Source organism: Oryza brachyantha, chromosome 7 (assembly GCF_000231095.2).
Source record: "Oryza brachyantha chromosome 7, ObraRS2, whole genome shotgun sequence".
NCBI lineage: Eukaryota > Viridiplantae > Streptophyta > Magnoliopsida > Poales > Poaceae > Oryza > Oryza brachyantha.
Window position 1 is genome coordinate 7,545,132 of NC_023169.2, and position 19,123 is coordinate 7,564,254.

Below are 19,123 nucleotides of genomic sequence, written 5' to 3' on the forward strand. Positions count from 1 at the left end.
GGTCTGATCTAGTAGATTGCGTTTGTCAGATAGTTCATATCAGATCGATGTATTTTGTTCATTGTTTTATCGTAGTACCAGCCGATAAGTTATTGGTCATCAGCTCATTGGCTTGATATTTAGTATCTATTTAGTATCTAGCCTAACATTGCTAGGCGTAATCTTGAACTGTCTCGGTTAGGTCTGATCTTCTATGATTATTCTTAGCAATCTGGGCTAGATATTTTATAGATCTTGGTCGTTTGTCAGTCGTTTATAGCCGATGATCTTTGCCGATCTACATGTTTATTATATTTGCATCAATAAAGCAGCCGATTGCCTTACTACATTATCTTTATATCAATCGGCTTGATTCTGTTAGATCGGTAGTTATTTATATTACATCGGCTTATGAGGATTGCAAGTTAATTGGTTTTGGCCGATCGCAACATATGATTCATTGTTTATTCCAAGTAATTCGTCGGTTTATTTATTAGCCTTATTGATCCTCATGTTTCATATAATCATGTCATGCTCGACTGCATACTATCTTGGTTAAGTCCAATCACTGCATGTCTAGTTTGATCTGGTTATAGTAGCTCGTCCAGACTAAGAACTTGGATGATTACGTCGGTCTAATATTTAATTTAACTCTATTTTTATCAAGTTTCTAGTGGATCTAAGCTTTTTACAGCCGATCGTTCATCCTATCGGCTAACCATTGCAGCATCTACATCTGATCGGCTGGATTATTAGTTACCTATCGGCTCGATAGCCGATCAGTTTGTTTTACCGTTCATCTTGTTAGTTGCAGGGTCAAACTGACTGGCACGCCCGCGTATCTTCTAAGATTTAGGTCTTGCATTGGAGTGGTCTAAGATTGACTCCCAGGCCTACGTGTGTGACACGTCGGATCACATTTTCGACGTCAACAACATTGCGCGGGGACGACCGGATGGTGGGCGGGCGCTCGGTGCTGCATGGGGATGGCCGGACGTTGGGCCGACGCCCGCGTCGCTATTAACGCTAGGTTATGACATGTGGGCCCCACCATTAAAAAAAGGAAATGTTGACTGGGCTACCACGTGTACGCCACGTAGGACAAACCGCTTTGAATTGGGTTGAGGGGGGCAATTTGCCCAGTATTGAAAGATCAGGGTAAAGGATGTCTGATTTTTGGGTTTAGGGGGTAATTCGGCCGACCGCGATAGTTCAGGGTGTAATTCATACTTTTTCCATTAATTTATAATTAATTAATAATTAGCTTTAAAAATTTAAAAATAGATTGATATAATCTTAAGTAACTTTGTTTTAACTTTTTTTAAAAATACTATATCAATTGAAGAATGTGCAGCACAAATGAGGGAACATGGTGGAAAGAAAAAGCGTAAAGAACGTGGTGAACTCGGCCTATTACATGGTGGAAAGAAAAAGTGTAAAGAACGTGGTGAACATTCGACGGCAGATGGGAGTACTGATCATGTGACATAGCTTCATAAGATTAGAACATCTCCACCGGTATATCTAAATTTGACTCTCCAAATGTCTATTTGGCCAACTCTCTATTTCATTTGTAATGTCAAATTTCTTGTTTACTGCAACAACCTCTCCATCACTCTCTATTTTGAGTTTGACAGCGGGAGCAATGTGTCAGCCTCTGTATCTGTTCTTCTTCCTCTTTCTCTCTCTCTTCCCCCTTGCTCATAAATTTTTTTGGTCCAGCTTAATCCAAACATAAAAAATCAACCCCATCCTCCCATCCGATGATTGACAAGAATTTCCATGTCAAGGAGGAGAGGTCGAATAGCACATTATTTATACATACTACAAGGTGATTATGAACCTGTAGTTTCCATCCGATGTGTTCAGATTCATGAATCATAATCTCCAACCAGGCAATCAAACAATTAAAATCCTTGAACTAAATTGCACATGATACACAATCGAACTCACTAGATCCAAAGTCCTCAACCATACGATTCCACTGTTTGTGAAATGGTTCAGCTGAAGTGTTGAAACCTTCCATAGAACCATCATCGAGTCACTGAGCATCAACCTTATTGCTACTGTGCAATCCACTACCTACATCGACCTCATCTAGTTCTTGCTAGTTGCTTCAAATCCCTCATCCTAAGATATTCCAATTCGGACATCCCTGGTTACGAAAGCGAAGAACAAATCCAAATGACGAAGCATAGCAAGAACCTATCGTTGGAGGACGGGGCGGCGGAAAAGGCGAGGCCACCACCCTTCCAACTCCTTCCCTTGAGCGAAAGTGTGCCAAGCGTGACAGGGCCACGGAGGAGGACCCCGGACGCCATGGCCTCCGCCAAATCCAAGCTCGCACTCGCCTCCATTTCTTGGTCTCTGCAAAGGGAGCAGGAGTGGGAGCGCGGGGTGAGGATAATGTCGCCAAAGCTTTATATACAAATAAACATCATACGTGCATCGTATGCTTTGTATATACGTACACTTTGTACACACAAATTTTGTACCTGAAGAATAACTTTCTAACATGAACTTTGTTAATGAATAGTACAATTTCTTGAAATCCTTATTACAAAATATATAATCAAGTTAGGATTGAGATTTTCCTTAAAAAGAAGACTTAAAAAGAAGAGAAACTATGGGCCGGTAGAGTAGTTCAAACCTAAAAGGCAACAAATATTTTTTTCTTAAAAAATAGTAAAAATGTATTGGTCTCACATATTCGTCCGTTAGGCAAATGCGCGCTTGTTTTAGATCCGGTGTGTTTGGGTTAGGAACCGACATAAAAAAGTAGTAATATATTAATGTATAATTATTTAATAATTAGCTTAAAAATTTAAAAATAGATTGATATAATTTTTAAAGTAACTTTGTTTTACACTTTTTTAAAAAAATATGTCAATTTAAGAAATGTGTGCAGCGAAAACAAGCGAACTTAGGTGCAAAGAAAAAGCGCAAAAAACGTTGGCCACCTCGTTATTGCGAGAACGTTCGGTCAGCCTGTTACGTGGTTGGAAAGTCGCCATTCAATTACATTGGATAGCAGACGGGAGTAATGCTCCTATGAGGTACTCCCTCTGTCCCAAAATAAACCAATTTTTTACTTTTTACCTATAATTTTTGACTCTTCGTCTTATTTATATTTTTTTGCGATTGATATTTTTTTATTAGATGATAAATCATGAATAGTATTTACTAGTGATTAATTTTTTTTCTAATTTTCTGAAAATTTTTCAAATAAGACCGACGGTCGGACACGAAAACAGAGAATTTGCTTTTTTTTTTTTTTTTTTTTTTTTTTTTTTACAGAGGAGTAGCGTCTGAAGACTACTCGAACCGCGCGTCCCAGCTGGGCAGGTCATCTCACCGTCGTCTACCTCACCGTCCCAAATCCCCAATTCCCCTCCTCCAACGGCTAGTCCGGTAAACAGTAAAACCTCGACCCCCCTCCCCTCCCCCTCTCCTGCCTTCATTCAACCATCGCAGCCTCCAATTCCCTCATCCAGCGAGCAGGAAAACCTAATCCCCTCTCATCCCTCCTGGCCTCCTCCTTTCCCCCTTCCTGCATCCATCCAGCTATCCATTCGTCGCCACCTCCAAGTCCGTCTCGCTTCCTCCGCTCGATGGCCTCCCACATCCACGTCGCGGCTGCCGTCGTGGTTGAGGGCGGGGCAGGAGACCAAGCCCTCAACGGGACGCACGGCCTCCACCTGCGCCCGTGTTTTCTTGGCGTGCTGCTCACCGTCGAGGGCCTCCAGCTCTCCTAGATATGGACGCCGACCTGGAGCCCACCCGCCGCCCCACCAATCTGGTCCTCGCGCTCGGTGCCGTCCGCGAGCAACCCTAACGGAGGCCCCCCCCCCCCCCCCCCGGAGTCGTGGCTGTTTGCTCGGCGCGCCGCCGTCGACGCCTGGTTCGACTGCCTCGCCGAGCAGGGTGCGTGGACATCGTTCTAATCCCCTCCAGGTCTTCTTCATGCAAGTTTTCTCTTCTCATTTTTGTTTCGTCAAGTTTTGGTTAATCAAAAGGACGTTGTGCGGTGGGGCCTCGGGCAGCAAGAAGCGATTGGATGCAATGATCGAGCCTTCCTCCTTGTTCGCCCGTGCAGATTTTGTTCTTCAATGTTATTTCCTTTGGATGCTGATTGATTTCTATATTGGGGGTATATTTGCAAATGAATAATAATTTCTGAATAAGACTTTTATATGTGATTTCTGAATAAGACTTTTATATGTGTATTGTTAGCGAGTAAAACCAAGGTTGTAAAATAAACTTCGGTGAAAAAACCCTAAAATCAACTCCAAATTTAATGTTGAAAATTCAAAATTTAGCTTATAAGTATAAGCATAAGCGAAAAAATGGGGGTGATTAGGTTTAGCAAGAGGATGGGGATATTTACTATAGTTCGTCCTACCGTGTTTCTTCAGAACTCAACTTGATTAGTCTATGGTCATATTTGCCTGAGCCAGTTGAGCTTTCTTGTGCTGCTGCGTTGGAGAAGGTGTCGTGTTGATGGGTGGTGAGCTCAATTCTGATGTTTTGTCTATACTTCTCATCTTTTTTGCACCTAAGGTTTTGCTGCTACAAGGTGGGGAATTTGGTCTTACTACTACAGGGATGGGGAATTTGCTCAGTGGGATAGATGCACTTGATGGTGAGATAGATGCACTAAATATTTGTAGTAGCTTGACATGCGTGTAAGGTTTGGAAACTCTATTGATGTTCCTGAAAATGCCTAGAAGGTCACTTGATTTTTCAGCTTTCAATTACTGTTACTACTTTGCTGCTAAATATCAATACTATTGCGTTGCAGTTTTGGGCTAAAATTTTAGTTCAGTTGGGTGCTAATTTGGTCCTGTTGTTTTATCATTCCAGAATATGTAGAAGACATGGATTACTTTCAGTGGCATCCAAATCCATCCTTGAAATGCTCTTAAGTTCTTAAATAACGCATGGTAATGTACTTATGCTTTTCCTCCTGCAAATTTGCAGCTATCAAATGAACCAAGACCAGCCAAAGAACTGTGGCTGTATCTGCAAGATGAACGGGACATTTTATTCAATGTCTACGAGGATGTCAAGTGTTATGAGATACTACTTTCTCACTAAATTGTGCATAATCAATATTGTTCTTTTGGCACACATCGTTTTCTTATATTCTGAACTAATTATATGTAGGATTATTTACAATAGTCTGAAGACTTTATTCGCTGCCTCTTGCTGGCAGGTGCATTGCCTTTGCTGATTTGTTATGTTTGCTGGTCAAAATACACACATTTGTGAAGTATGTAGCTGTGTTTACTGATCCAAATGTGAATCAGTTTGTCATAGGTCGGATTTAGTTACTCCTACATTTTAATCATAGTTGTGTAGAACAGATCAATAGGTGTTCTAACACACACCAAACTGTCTGGCGAGGTCGTGTACAACCAAATTATTTAGACCATGTTTGTGACTCTGTGAATCAGTCAACTCAGTCTAATTATTCAGCCTATGCTAATTTTCAGGAGAATTTGACGAGTCTTGAAGCTATCTCGAGCAACTCAGCTCATCGGAATTATGATACGGCGAGAAGGGTAGATGCTCTACATTCAGATTTGCAAAAGGTATTACTAGTATTTAATAATCTACTTTGATTGTCTTCTCTTGACATTGCTAGAAGTTGCACTCCATTTTACTTTCTGGATGTAATTCAATTGTCTTCTCCTGAGGTTGCTAGAAGCCGACCTCCACTATTCCTTTCTGCATGTAATTTATTTGGATATGTCGTATGATAGTTGACTTATAATTTTCTAATTAAAAAACATCTCACTTTAATATTCTCTTCTTTTGGGGATGTAAACATTGCATTTTTTGCCTGCTTGGTTTGGAGAGATCCCGAGTGGTATGGGGGTGGCGGTTAGGTCTGAACTAGGAGTTTGCAGGTTGGCCTTGCAAGGAGCTATGTGACTGGGGGTTAAATCCTGGGGGGTTCTAGTAGATCTGAGTCATTCAACACCAGTTTGTGAGTGATTGATATGGTCCTTTGGGTGAATTGGATGGCTAGAGGGGCATAATTCTTGCTTACAGTCTACAGATCTTTGGCATGATGACGGGATAGGGGATATGACATCCACGTGAAATTTTCTATGTTTTCTAGGATTGAATTTTTGCTGTGATTATGCGAAAATGTTCATGTTGTTGGTCCAAATTTGGCTCTAGGGTGGTCTGCTTGATACTTTGGTTATATCATGTTGTTGGATTGTTATTTTTTTGTGTGTTTAACACCTTATTTCTCCATAACCTGAGCAGCAAGTGTAATGACTATTGGGTGGTGCTTAATGCAGTTAGCAGCTTTAGTATCTTAGCTTGGAATGAAGTTTCATGGTGTAATCAATGGTGCAAGATTACATGCTTGGTTTTTTTCTAGCACAACATGGTGTTCGCTTGGTCTAACATTAAGTAGTTGATCTGTGTTTGTGTATTTACATTCCAAATTAACTATAATAGTTATCCAGATCAGTTTGTTGAACGATTTTACCACCACAATCTTATCTTCTTTGTTTTGCTTTCAGTTCAAGATTATGAAGCAGGTTGTCGACATAGTCTTGATCGCCTTCCTTGTTGCGGAATTGGTTTTGGCTGGTTTGTGTAAGTGATCATTGTTTTGTTCTTTCATTTCTTATTATAGAAACACCACCTTTCGTATTTGCTGGTTTTCTAGATATTTTTACAGAAACTCGCTATTTCTCTTGAAACAAGTCCTGGTTAGGAGTTTGCTAATGATGAGATAATAAGTAAAATTGGTTACTTGTGTACTACTTTTTTTGGTCCTGAGGCCTGCTTGTGATTACTGGTGGTGGCAGCAGCACTGATTCTGTTACCAACTGCAGGTCCAAAATTTCATGGTAATGTTTGGATCATACAATTTATAGCATAACAATTAGAGAGAGGAGAAGCAAGAAATGTACTGAAGTATAACACTGAACGTTTAGCTTGTGTCCCTGGAGAAACATGAAACTTGTCACCGTATTTTCTAACTAGCTTCAATTCCTCTCATGAGCCTCTCCCTGGCCTTTTAATGATTATCTTGCACGGACCAGTACTATCCTGCTCTGCTCTGGTTATAGCCCCTCAATCAGATGAGTGAATGAATAAAAAGAGCAACATGCTTTTTTCTTTTGTGAAGATCAACACTGAATAAAAAGATCAACATGTTTTTTCCTCCCCCATGCTCTGAACCATTTTTTATGTCGGTCAGTCTCAGTTAGTCATTGCTCCAATCTTAGCTAGCTTATCTGACTAGCTTTAATTTTGTTCTGTGGTATTTGAATTTGATAAAAGTACAAGAGAAAAAATGTTATGTTATTTCTTATTTTATCATTGCCAACCAGGACAATCAATATTTGGCTTCTGATCTATGGTAACTGAGCATAGTTGTGGTACTGGTGTATGAGGAAGGTGATGCTTGCTTTTGTTTCATTTATCGTCTCTGCTTGATTAAACCAATACATTATGCACTTTGTCGAGCTAAAAGTTGTACAAATTTGTCAAAGGGTTATGTATCCTCTTTGTTTTCCAGCCTTGCAAATCAGTGCATTTTGTTGGAATCAGATCATCATGTTACTGGGATTTGTAAGTGGGCTCACCAATGTCACTAAGTTGCTAGATAATCATGTACTTCTCCCTCTATTAACAACTTTTTAAAAATACTACAGGAATTATGGGCAGAGAAATAGATAATTGTTGCATGCATTAATTGGATATCAAGCATTGGGATCAAATTTCTAGCTTGATCCTGACTGCTGCACCCACTGACTCTGCGAATCCATGGGCACACGACACCTGAACTTTTCACTTCAATATCACTTCAATGTTTTCTTATTTTCTGTTCTCTAAATTCACATTTGGAGATATCAATTTTTAATTAATTTTTGGTAGGACCTAACTATTTATGTTTGCGGGTGAACTAATTTCAGGTGTGCAGGTGGTAAGCCTATTACGTGTGCATGTGGTAAGCCTCGTTATGGAACTCTATTGTATCCATAGAGCTATTATTGGTTCAAATATTTTCCATGTTTTAAAATCTTGTAGTAAATCGTTTAATTTCATTTTATAGACTTACAATTATGTCTGCTCTATTAGTTTCAATCTCTTTGTTGCACTGATTTAGTAATATTTTTCCATTTTGGATTACAGGTAAACATTGTAAGTATATTTGGTGACCTTGTTGCATATTTTTGTACCATCATTGAGAATTTTTGATGATATATCTTGTTTCACTGCTATGACTTGCTGGTAATAATTTTTTTATTCAGTATCTTTAGTACCATTATTTATTGCATGTGTTACCCTTCAAATGTTCTGCTCACTTATGGTTATTGAAGGTTATTGTGTGTCTAAATTTCTTAGTTGATTTCTAAATTTGTTAGTTTATTTCTATGTGGCCTGGAGTCTTCTATTAGTCGATTTCTATGCAATTAACGAAGCCTTTTCAGTATAACTTGATCATCTGTCTTTGCATGTAGTGTTCATTTTTTAGCTACCAACAAAAGTTTGTATTGTGAGATCCTGCACCATACACATCAAAATACAAAGGAGTGGGTATTTTATTCCTTTCTAGTAAATAACTATTGGGCATTGTATTTTTCTTGGTGGGCGCTGTTGGTTGACTTGGTTGGTATTGCTAGCATCACCATCTATTTTGGTTGTTTGAACTCTTGAGGTTGCTGGAAGCTGCACTCCATTGTAGTAGCTTATCATTAGTATCTTACCAGACCAAGCTCTACCAGGTAGTTTTTTGAATTATGTTTTCCTAACAATCATTATTTCGAAATTCTGATTCAAAAGTTAGTAGTGACTAATGATTGATTGATGTTGGAAGGACATTGCATTTTTATATAGTGCTTTGACTTTGTGAATTGGTCATGGCAGTCCTATTATTCAGCATGTCTTCTGATGGGACTTATTATATCGAGCAGACAGTAGATGGTCTACATTTAGATATGAAAATTGTATAACTATGTAGTTTATCATCTATTTTGATTGTCTTGAATCTTTAGATTTACAATTTCAATTTCAAAAGCAACCAACTTTAATATTCTTGCTTTCACAAAGTTTGATGTTTTCTTTCAAATGTAACAACATTGTTCCTTCTTGTCCATTAATTTTAATATATTTACATTTGTTCCCATGAAATGTGTTCGGTATGCTTTAGCACAAGGTATGTTTTTCACTTACCAATTGATTAATTATCATTGGTGTTGTTATCAAGTTCATCTGTTATGTCCTTCAAATACTTTGTTCATAGCTATTTTGTTTTTATAATGAAATATAGAGTAGATTCATCTATAATTAATATTTGTTATTTTCTTTTGTATTTTTGTATGGTACGTCATATTCCTCTTTAACCATAGCGTAGCTATTTCGTTTTTATTATGCCATAAATGTTGGGTGAACATTAGGGAGCATTTTAACCCTTCATTTTTTGTGGAACATCCACATTTTTTATTGACTAGCTAAATACCCATGCTTTGCTACGGATAAAAATGACTTACTGCCAGTTGCATTGCCTTCGCTGATTTCTTATGTTTGCTGGTCAAGATACACATTTTGTGAAGTATGTAGCTGTGTTTACTGATCCAAATGTGAATCAGTTTGTCATAGGTCGGATTTAGTTACTCCTACATTTTAATCATAGTTGTGTAGAACAGATCAATAGGTGTTCTAACACATACCAAACTGTCTGGCGAGGTTGTGTACAACCAAATTATTTAGACCATGTTTGTGACTCTGTGAATCAGTCAAGTGTGTCTAATTATTCAGCCTATGCTAATTTTCAGGAGAATTTGATGAGTCTTGAAGCTATCTCGAGCAACTCAGCTCATCGGAATTATGATATGGAGAGAAGGGTAGATGCTCTACATTCAGATCTGCAAAAGGTATTACTAGTATTTAATAATCTACTTTGATTGTCTTCTCTTGACATTGCTAGAAGTTGCAATCCATTTTTTCTTTCCCGCATGTAATTCAATCATCTTCTCTTTAGGTTGCTAGAAGCTGCCCTCCACTATTCCTTTGTGCATATTATTTATTTGGATATGTCATATGATAGTTGACTTATATTTTTCTAATTAAAAAACATCTTACTTTAATATTCTCTTGTTTTCACAACATTTGTGGTTTAATTAGGATATGACATTTCAGAGTATTTGTTTAGTGAGAAAACAAATATGTTGAATCATGTTTGCAGCCTTAATGATATTGTGTAGGAAACCATAGGAGATAAATTTTTGATCTTTTAGTAGTAGCAACTAAACTGATTCAGGATGCATCATGATTTTTAGGTTGCTTGCTTCGTAATTCGTGCAGCCCAAACCATGAGGGATAAATTAGTGATTTTTGTGAGTAGCATTAAACCCAGTGAGGAAGCTCTAGTAATTTTCTTAGAAGTTTTGCATCATTAGTTAAAAAGATAAAAAATCTGACATGTGTATCGTCCATTCTTGATCTGAGTAGTCTACCTATATTATTTTCTCCCCAGAAATCCACTTGGGTAAAATTTCCAACTATTTCCTAGAACAAAGAAAACTTTGGACATAACTTTATATAAAGATTTTGTGATTTTATCATGCTAGGATGATAGTACAGCCCTGTTTTGTCAAATAATAACGTATGAAAGAACTAGTTCGTCCGCATATTGCACGACTATGTAGCACTGGCAGGGGATGTGGATGCTAGGGATGGCCTTGAAAGTGGCTGAAGGTAACGGGACTTTGATTCTTGCCTGCCATGTACTCGACAAAATGCGCAACAATGGTATGTGGCAACAATAAGCTTGATTCTTGCTTGCTGGGTTTAGATATTGCTTGGCGGTAGCCAAATGCTTAACGAAATGCCCATCAATTGTTTGTGACAACAACTAGCCTGTCAGGAAAACCTAATCCCCTCTCATCCCTCCTGACCTCCTCCTTTCCCCCTTCCTTCATCCATCCAGCTATCCATTCGTCGCCACCTCCAAGTCTGTCTCGCTTCCTCCGCTCGATGGCCTCCCACATCCACGTCGCGGCTGCCGTCGTGGTTGAGGGCGGGGCAGGAGACCAACCCTCAACGGGACGCACGGCCTCCACCTGCGCCCGTGTCTTCTCGGCGTGCTGCTCACCGTCGAGGGCCTCCCGCTCTCCTAGATATGGACGCAGACCTGGAGCCCACCTACCGCCCCACCAATCTGGTCCTCACGCTCGGTGCCGTCCGCGAGCACCCCTAACGGAGCCCCCCCCCCCGGAGTCGTGGCTGTTTGCTCGGCGCGCCGCCGTCGACGCCTGGTTCAACTGCCTCGCCGAGCTCCTCGTAAGCAACAGGGTGCGTGGACATCGGTCTAATCCCCTCCAGGTCTTCTTCATTCAAGTTTTCTCTTCTCATTTTTGTTTCGTCAAGTTTTGGTTAATCAAAAGGACGTTGTGCGGTGGGGCCTCGGGCAGCAAGAAGCGATTGGATGCAATGATCGAGCCTTCCTCCTTGTTCGCCCGTGCAGATTTGTTCTTCAATGTTATTTCCTTTGGATGCTGATTGATTTCTATATTGGGGGTATATTTGCAAACGGATAATAATTTCTGAATAAGACTTTTATATGTGTATTGTTAGCGAGTAAAACCAAGGTTGTAAAATAAACTTTGGTGAAAAAACCCTAAAATCAACTCCAAATTTAATGTTGAAAATTTAAAATTTGGCTTATAAGTATAAGCATAAGCGAAGCAATGGTGGTGATTAGGTTTAGCAAGAGGATGGGGATATTTACTATAGTTCGTCCTACCGTGTTTCTTCAGAACTCAACTTGATTAGTCTATGGTCATATTTGCCTGAGCCGGTTGAGCTTTCTTGTGCTGCTGCGTTGGAGAAGGTGTCGTGTTGATGGGTGGTGAGCTCAATTCTGATGTTTTGTCTATACTTCTCATGTTTTTTTCACCTAAGGTTTTGCTGCTACAAGGTGGGGAATTTGGTCTTACTACTACAGGGATGGGGAATTCGCTCAGTGGGATAGATGCACTTGATGGTGAGATAGATGCACTAAATATTTGTAGTAGCTTGACATGCGTGTAAGGTTTGGAAACTCTATTGATGTTAGCAGATCATGTTTGAAATATCAGATTCTTACCTGTCCAAACTCTACCTGGTAGGCCTACGAATTATGTTTTACTGAGAACTATTATTTTGAATGCATGATTCAGAAATTAGCAGTGACAGGTGATGGACCGATGTTGGAAGAAGCAGATGACCTGTTTATGTTATGTTTGTGATTTTGTAAATTATTGTTCATGCGCTATCTCTATTCAGAATTTGATGTGTCTTGACTATCCTGCATGCATATGTGTGGTTTGCGTTGGATAGCATTGTTAACAACACTCACAATATAAACTTGCAATTATCTCCTACCATACATTTCACTAACATTTCTTTAGCTTATCGATAGCACAACAGGCATATACTTCCTTTTCGTGATAAGATGTGTTCTATTGATGTGACATTCTATTGGAAACACTATTCTACGCAAAAAGAAATCAATCAAAGGGTCTCCATTTTCTAGTTACATATTTGACTTAAGTATCAGCAAAGATGATATTAGTCACCTTTTTCTGAGCTCTGTAATTCTACTTTAAAGGGCTGACAGGACCTTTGTTTTACATATGCCATTTCTGACATTTCTTTGATTGATTGTACGGAGATTCTTTTGTTATAGTCTATAGGTCTTTTGTTTGTTGTTTTATCATTCCAGAATATGTAGAAGACATGGATTATTTTCAGCGGCATCCAAATCCATCCTTGAAATGCACTTAAGTTCTTAAATAACGCATGGTAATGTACTTATGCTTTTTCTCCTGCAAATTTGCAGCTATCAAACGAACCAAGACCAGCCAAAGAACTGTGGCTGTATCTGTGAGATGAACTGGACATTTTATTCAATGTCTACGAGGATGTCAAGTGTTATGGGATACTACTTTCTCACTAAATTGTGCATAATCAATATTGTTCTTTTGGCACACATCTTTTTCTTATATTCTGAACTAATTATATGTAGGATTATTTACAATAGTCTGAAGACTTTATTCGCTGCCTCTTGCTGGCAGGTGCATTGCCTTTGCTGATTTGTTATGTTTGCTAGTCAAAATACACACATTTGTGAAGTATGTAGCTGTGTTTACTGATCCAAATGTGAATCAGTTTGTCATAGGTCGGATTTAGTTACTCCTACATTTAATCATAGTTGTGTAGAACAGATCAATAGGTGTTCTAACACACACCAAACTGTCTGGCGAGGTCGTGTACAACCAAATTATTTAGACCATGTTTGTGACTCTGTGAATCAGTCAAGTCAGTCTAATTATTCAGCCTATGCTAATTTTCAGGAGAATTTGACGAGTCTTGAAGCTATCTCGAGCAACTCAGCTCATCGGAATTATGATACGGCGAGAAGGGTAGATGCTCTACATTCAGATTTGCAAAAGGTATTACTAGTATTTAATAATCTACTTTGATTGTCTTCTCTTGACATTGCTAGAAGTTGCACTCCATTTTTACTTTCTGGATGTAATTCAATCGTCTTCTCTTGAGGTTGCTAGAAGCTGAACTGCACTATTCCTTTCTACATGTAATTTATTTGAATATGTCGTATGATAGTTGACTTATAATTTTCTAAGTTAAAAACATCTCACTATAATATTCTCTTGTTTTCACAACATTTGTGGTTTAATTAGGATATGACATTTCAGAGTATTTGTTTACCGAGAAAACAAATATGTTGAGTCGTGTACGCAGCCTTATTAATATTGTGTAGGAAACCATAGGAGATAAAATTTTGATCTTTTAGTAGTAGCAACAACGCTGATTCAGGATGCATCATGAAGTTTAGGTTGCTTGCTTCATAACTTCTTGCAGCCCAAACCATGAGGGATAAATTAGTGAATTTTGGTGAGTAGCATTAAACCCAGTTAGCCGGGATGGCCATCCAAATTTCATTTAAGCAGGGGATGTACAATGTACAAGGGGGTGCCCTAGGGGCAGAAGTAAGAGAAAAGCCGTTTAAGAACAGCTAAGTGGCCCTTACTAGGTCCAAGCAGCACATTACAACCAGGGCGAGATGATCAGCCTATCCCCTCTGGAACTCTGAACAAATTAGCAGCTGTCCACACTGCCAATTCCTCCTTGATGCCACCGAACAATTGCAAGGGCGATATGCTAGCTTGCCTGAATATACGAGCATTGCGCTCCTTCCACACTTCCCAACACACCAGGATTTGCAAAGTATCAAAGTTTTTCCTGTAGCTTTTTCGAAAACATCTCGCTTTCAGCCAGCACTCGGCGATGTGCAGGCCTATCTCAGCTGGCAGAGGAAAGCTCACTCCTGCCCATCTCCTGACCGCCTCCCAGACCTGGTATGTGTAGGCACAGGTAACCATCAAATGTCGACAGTCCTCGCCGCACTGCACAAGGTGCCGATCGGCTGGCCTGGCCATCCTCGCTTCTGTAAGTTATCTGCCGTCAGACATTTCTCCTTGTGCATAAGCCACATGAAAAATTTGACCTTCGTGGGTGCCCTCGATTTCCAAAAGAGTTTGCCACCTGCGGAGGCTGTTTTTGCCACGAAGAAGAGCCTGTACGCTGAATCAGTTGTAAATTGCCCATTTTCGGTTAGCTTCCAGACTGTGGCATCCTCCACTCCCGGTAGTAAATGCACCTCAAGGAGACGATCCCATATCTGCAGGAACTCAACAATTGCTGCATTGGAGGGCGCTCCTTTGATGTCCTTTATCCATCGGTTGCCTTGCAGCCCTTGCTGCACTGTTATTCCTGCTCATTCCACATATGAAAACAACAACGGATACGTTTTGCTTAAGCTCCCCCCGGGCAGCCATTCCGCCTTCCAGAAGTTCGTTCTTTGCCCGTTCCCCAGAATCACTTTTGAGGCCGTGAAGAACAAGTCCTAGAGATCCTTTGGTTGCTCAAATGGGACCAAAGTCCATGGTTGGCCTAGTTGCTCCTGTCTCAGTGCTAACCACTTCAACCTCAGTGCCTTCCCAAAGTAATTCAGATCCTTTATCCCTAGCCCGCCAACCTCCGTTGGCATACATACCGTGCGCCAACCAACTAGGCAATGCCCTCCATTTACATCTTGTCCTTTCCACAGGAAACCTCTGCACTTTCTCTCAATTGTCTTGATGGCCCACTGCGGCGACTGGAGAACCGAAAGGTAGTGCACCGGAAGGGCTTGGAGGACCGATTTGATGAGATTCAGCCTGTCCCATGTAGATAGCAATTTCGGTTTCCACCCAGCCATCTTCTTTGAAAAACAATCAAAGAGTGGTTGAAGGTCACTTTTCGTTAATCCCCGCAAGGAGTGGGAGGCCCAAGTAAGTGATAGGGAACTACTCCACCCTGCAACCAAGAGCTGCCTGCAATTCCCCTATTTGCTCCTGAGTGCACCTAATGGCTGTGAGTGCACTTTTGGCCATGTTAACTTTGTGTCTGGAGTCTTGGCCGAAGAGCTTCAAAGTTGCACTTATTGCTGAAATATCAAGCTGTGTCGGTGGGAAGAAAATCACTATGTCGTCGGCATACAAAGAGGCATTTGGCACTTTCAACCTGTTGTCGATCTGGGATAGGATTTTCCTACTCCTTGCCAGGTCTAGGAGAGCGTGGAGCACATCCATGACAATCACAAAAAGGAGGGGTGACAAGTGATCACCTTGACGCAGGCCTCTCGCTGGCTTGAGTGGTTGGCATTCCTAGCCATTCAAACAGACCGTTCTTTGGGCGGTGGAAAAAAGCAGCGTGATCCAGGAAATCCACTTGGCACCGAACCCCCTAACCCTAAGAAGCTGAAGAAGAAAGGGCCAATTTACCGAGTCAGGCTCTCGTGATGTCTAGCTTCAGAAGCGCCATCGGTTTTTCCTTGCATGAAACCGTCGTGCCAGGTTTCTGACAAACAAAAAATTCTCGTGAATTGATCTCCCCTTGATAAAGGCCGTCTGTGAGAAAGGAATCAGCTCATTCATCCTTCTTGATAATCTTGAGGCCATAATCTTGCTTGCCAACTTGGAGAAACTGTGGATCAGGCTTATTGGGCAGAAATCTTTGATCAACTTTGGTGAGTCTTTCTTCGGGAGGAGAACAATAGCTGCTGAGTTCAACCTGTGAAAGTTCTGTGAATTCCCGTCCCAAAATTTTGCAGAGCTGCCATTACTTTCGGCTTGATAGTGGACTAGCATGTTTGATAGAATCGGCCTGTGTACCCATCCGGCCCTGGCGCTTTGTCCGCCGACAATTCACTAATCACGTTCCAAGTCTCCCCATCGGTGAACGGAACCTCCAATTTAGCCAGATCAAGCGCTACCATGCGGAGCGATTGTAGATCAATGTGCCTCTCGGCCGGTTTCGAGGCCCCCATCACCTCTTGGAAGTAATCTCTGGTCAGCTTCAACATGGCATCCTGGGTGGCCGCCACATGGTCCTCATGCTCTAGGGACTGAACTGTCAGCTTTCTTCTACGAGCCCTCACCTTGAGATGAAAATAGGAGGTGTTGGTGTCCGCCTCCTTAAGATACCAAATCTTTGCCCTCTTTCTGGCTCTAATCCTCTGGCGCCGCCAAAGCCAGATTGCGCCCCTTTAGTAGGCCCCTCAGATTTCTTTCCAGCACTGTAAGAGGCCTCCTTTCTTGAGCAACATCCAGTCGCAGGATAAGCTCCGATGCTAACTGTACTTGAAATCTTATCGAATTGATTTTTTTCTGTCCCAGGACCTCAACACCTTAGCTAACCTGGCCATCTTGACGTAGAGAATCACAAAAGGGTCCTCGCTTTGTACCTGACGGCCCCAGCTTTGCTCAGCCACTTCCTGAAAATCTTCAAGCTTGCACCAAAAATTCTCAAACTTAAACCTTCTTGGCCTTGACTACAGAGTGCCGCAAGAAAGTAGCAACGGACAATGATCAGATACTGAAGAGCTGAGCGCCTGAAGATTGCAATTAGGGAACATTAGGTCCCAATCTGGTGTGACAAAAACCCTATCCAATTTCACCAAAATCGGCCTAGCCTGCTCATTACTCCGGGTGTACCGCCTGCCCAGAAGATGTAGCTCCAGTAATTCCAACTGGTTCACTCGTAGAGATTTGCTTCAAATTGGCAGTAAGTGACCAGCACCCCACATGCAACAACACAACATTGTAGTCCCCATCCTTCCGAGCAAGGATAACACCCCCTCTGGTTCCAACAGCCAGAAGGTACACAAAATCAACAAAAGCCGGGCCACAAGTCTCCCTGATTACCGCTACATCCACAACCTCTAATTTAGACTCCTGTAGACACTACATCAACACGAGCATTCACTATTGCCTCCCTAACAGCCGCTCACTTTGATAAATTATTTAGACCACACACTTCCCACACAAACATAGAAAAACTTGTCATGGGTACAGAAACAGGAAGCCACACCACTTTACCGCCCAGGTGATGCCCTGCCTATGCCGGCGACTCCAGAGCCTGGGTGGCCGAGGCAGCAAAAGGGACCTCGGCCGCTGACGCCAGCTCCAGGCCTAGCAGAGCAGCGAGGCCGGTGACGTGTTGCGAGGAGAGTGGCTCGTTGAAGAGATCGACATACTTGTTCACACCACCGCCTGGTTCGCCTCCTCTGCAATAAGCCCCATCTTCATCACCACCTTTTGCGCCTTCGAGATTAATGACGTCGAGCTCCACTGCCTTGCTGCTCGATCTGCGAGCCTCTGCGCGGTCTGAATCCCTCTAGGATGGCCGGCTTGCGTGGGATGGCCGGCTTGCGGCCACGCAGCTGCGGCATCGAGGCAGGAGGCCTCCGGCCAAGCAGGGAGGGCCGCGGCGAGTTTGAAACTTCAGAGATGAAGGCCTCCATCGGGCCTTGCTTGATCGCGTCCTAGCCCGCTGCCGCGCAATCGGCCCTGCTCCTGTGGTGAACATAAGTTAGAAGTGGCCCTGGTGACGGTCCAACAGCCGCTCCCGTAGGCGGTGGGGTGAGCGGCATGTTTGCCGCTTTAGGAGTGCCGTCCTAGGCCGCTTCTGGAGCGTCGTCCTAGGCCGCTCCAGCCGACTCCGCAATCAGCTAACTATGGATTGAAATGCCTAGAAGGCACTATTGATAGATTTAAGTGGCCACCACCCCTATTAATATAATAAATATTAGTTGTTAGTTAAAACACTTGTCAAGGAGTATAGATTGCAACCTAGAAAAATAAAACTTAAACTCCATTACTCCCCTACACCGTAGTCTACACCTCCTACCACTAGGAGGTTACCATTAGCACCAAGAAAATTTTAGTATGAATGCTAACAACAGCTGTACTATGCCACTATGGATAATAAACTCAAGTAACTTCAAAACCAACGTAGGTTTTCTTTTGTTAAACCAATAGGATAGTTGGAAACAATAGATGCAACCTGCACCTAGAATTAGGGTGAATATTGATTTTCTTAGCACCCTTAAATAAGATGAAGCTTAGAACTTAAAACATATCATGAACTACTATTGTGAGTTAGAGGTAGACTTTTCCCTCAAAAACCAAATCCTAAACCATTTATACCCTATACCATAAGCATGAACATCTCATATCATACATGTACATGGAATCATTGCATCGACATATTGCGCCATTTGAGGACGCATTGATCAATCTGAGAATTACACCATAACATGCAATCATCCATTTCACCCTGATGCGCATTGTTGTAGAGAGGTAGAGAATGGGGAAACACCACACAAGCAAGTCATGGTTGCACTACAATACCGGTGGTATTCAATTATTCATGATTGCAATGCACACACCGTTATATCATTGATGAGTTCATCGTTATTATCCATGCTATCTTAACATCCATGGCTGCACCATGAAACGGTTATATGCGTGTGTATGTTTTGGAAAATCTATTGATGTTAGCTGACCCTGTTTGACATCTCATATTCTCCATTCCAATCTACCCTGTAGTGCACCAATTGGTTTTACTCATTCTAAAACATCATTCTTCAAATCTGACGATGTACGGTCCTCTGTGATAATCCAATGGCTCGGATTGCATCACTGACTCTTACACATTGCCCGCCTGCATCCATTCCCTTCCCCTCACAAGCACGATCCGTTCAGCCCCAAACTTTCTTCCT

At 41.5% G+C, this 19,123-nt stretch overlaps 1 protein-coding gene across 11 annotated transcripts in view; it reads left to right on the plus strand.

The window, feature by feature from the left end:
- Positions 1-4,932: 4,932 nt before the first annotated feature.
- Positions 4,933-19,123, plus strand: part of LOC102713042 — a 39,592-nt gene continuing 25,401 nt past the window's right edge. For 9 of the 11 annotated variants that reach the window (XM_040525757.1, XM_040525756.1, XM_040525758.1 and 6 more), the window contains exons 1-3: positions 9,347-9,887; positions 12,836-13,070; positions 13,350-13,448. In XM_040525757.1, coding sequence (XP_040381691.1) covers positions 9,862-9,887; positions 12,836-13,070; positions 13,350-13,448 — 360 coding nt within the window. In that variant the 5' untranslated portion in view covers positions 9,347-9,861. The other 2 variants (XM_040525755.1, XM_040525761.1) reach the window with 2 other exon arrangements.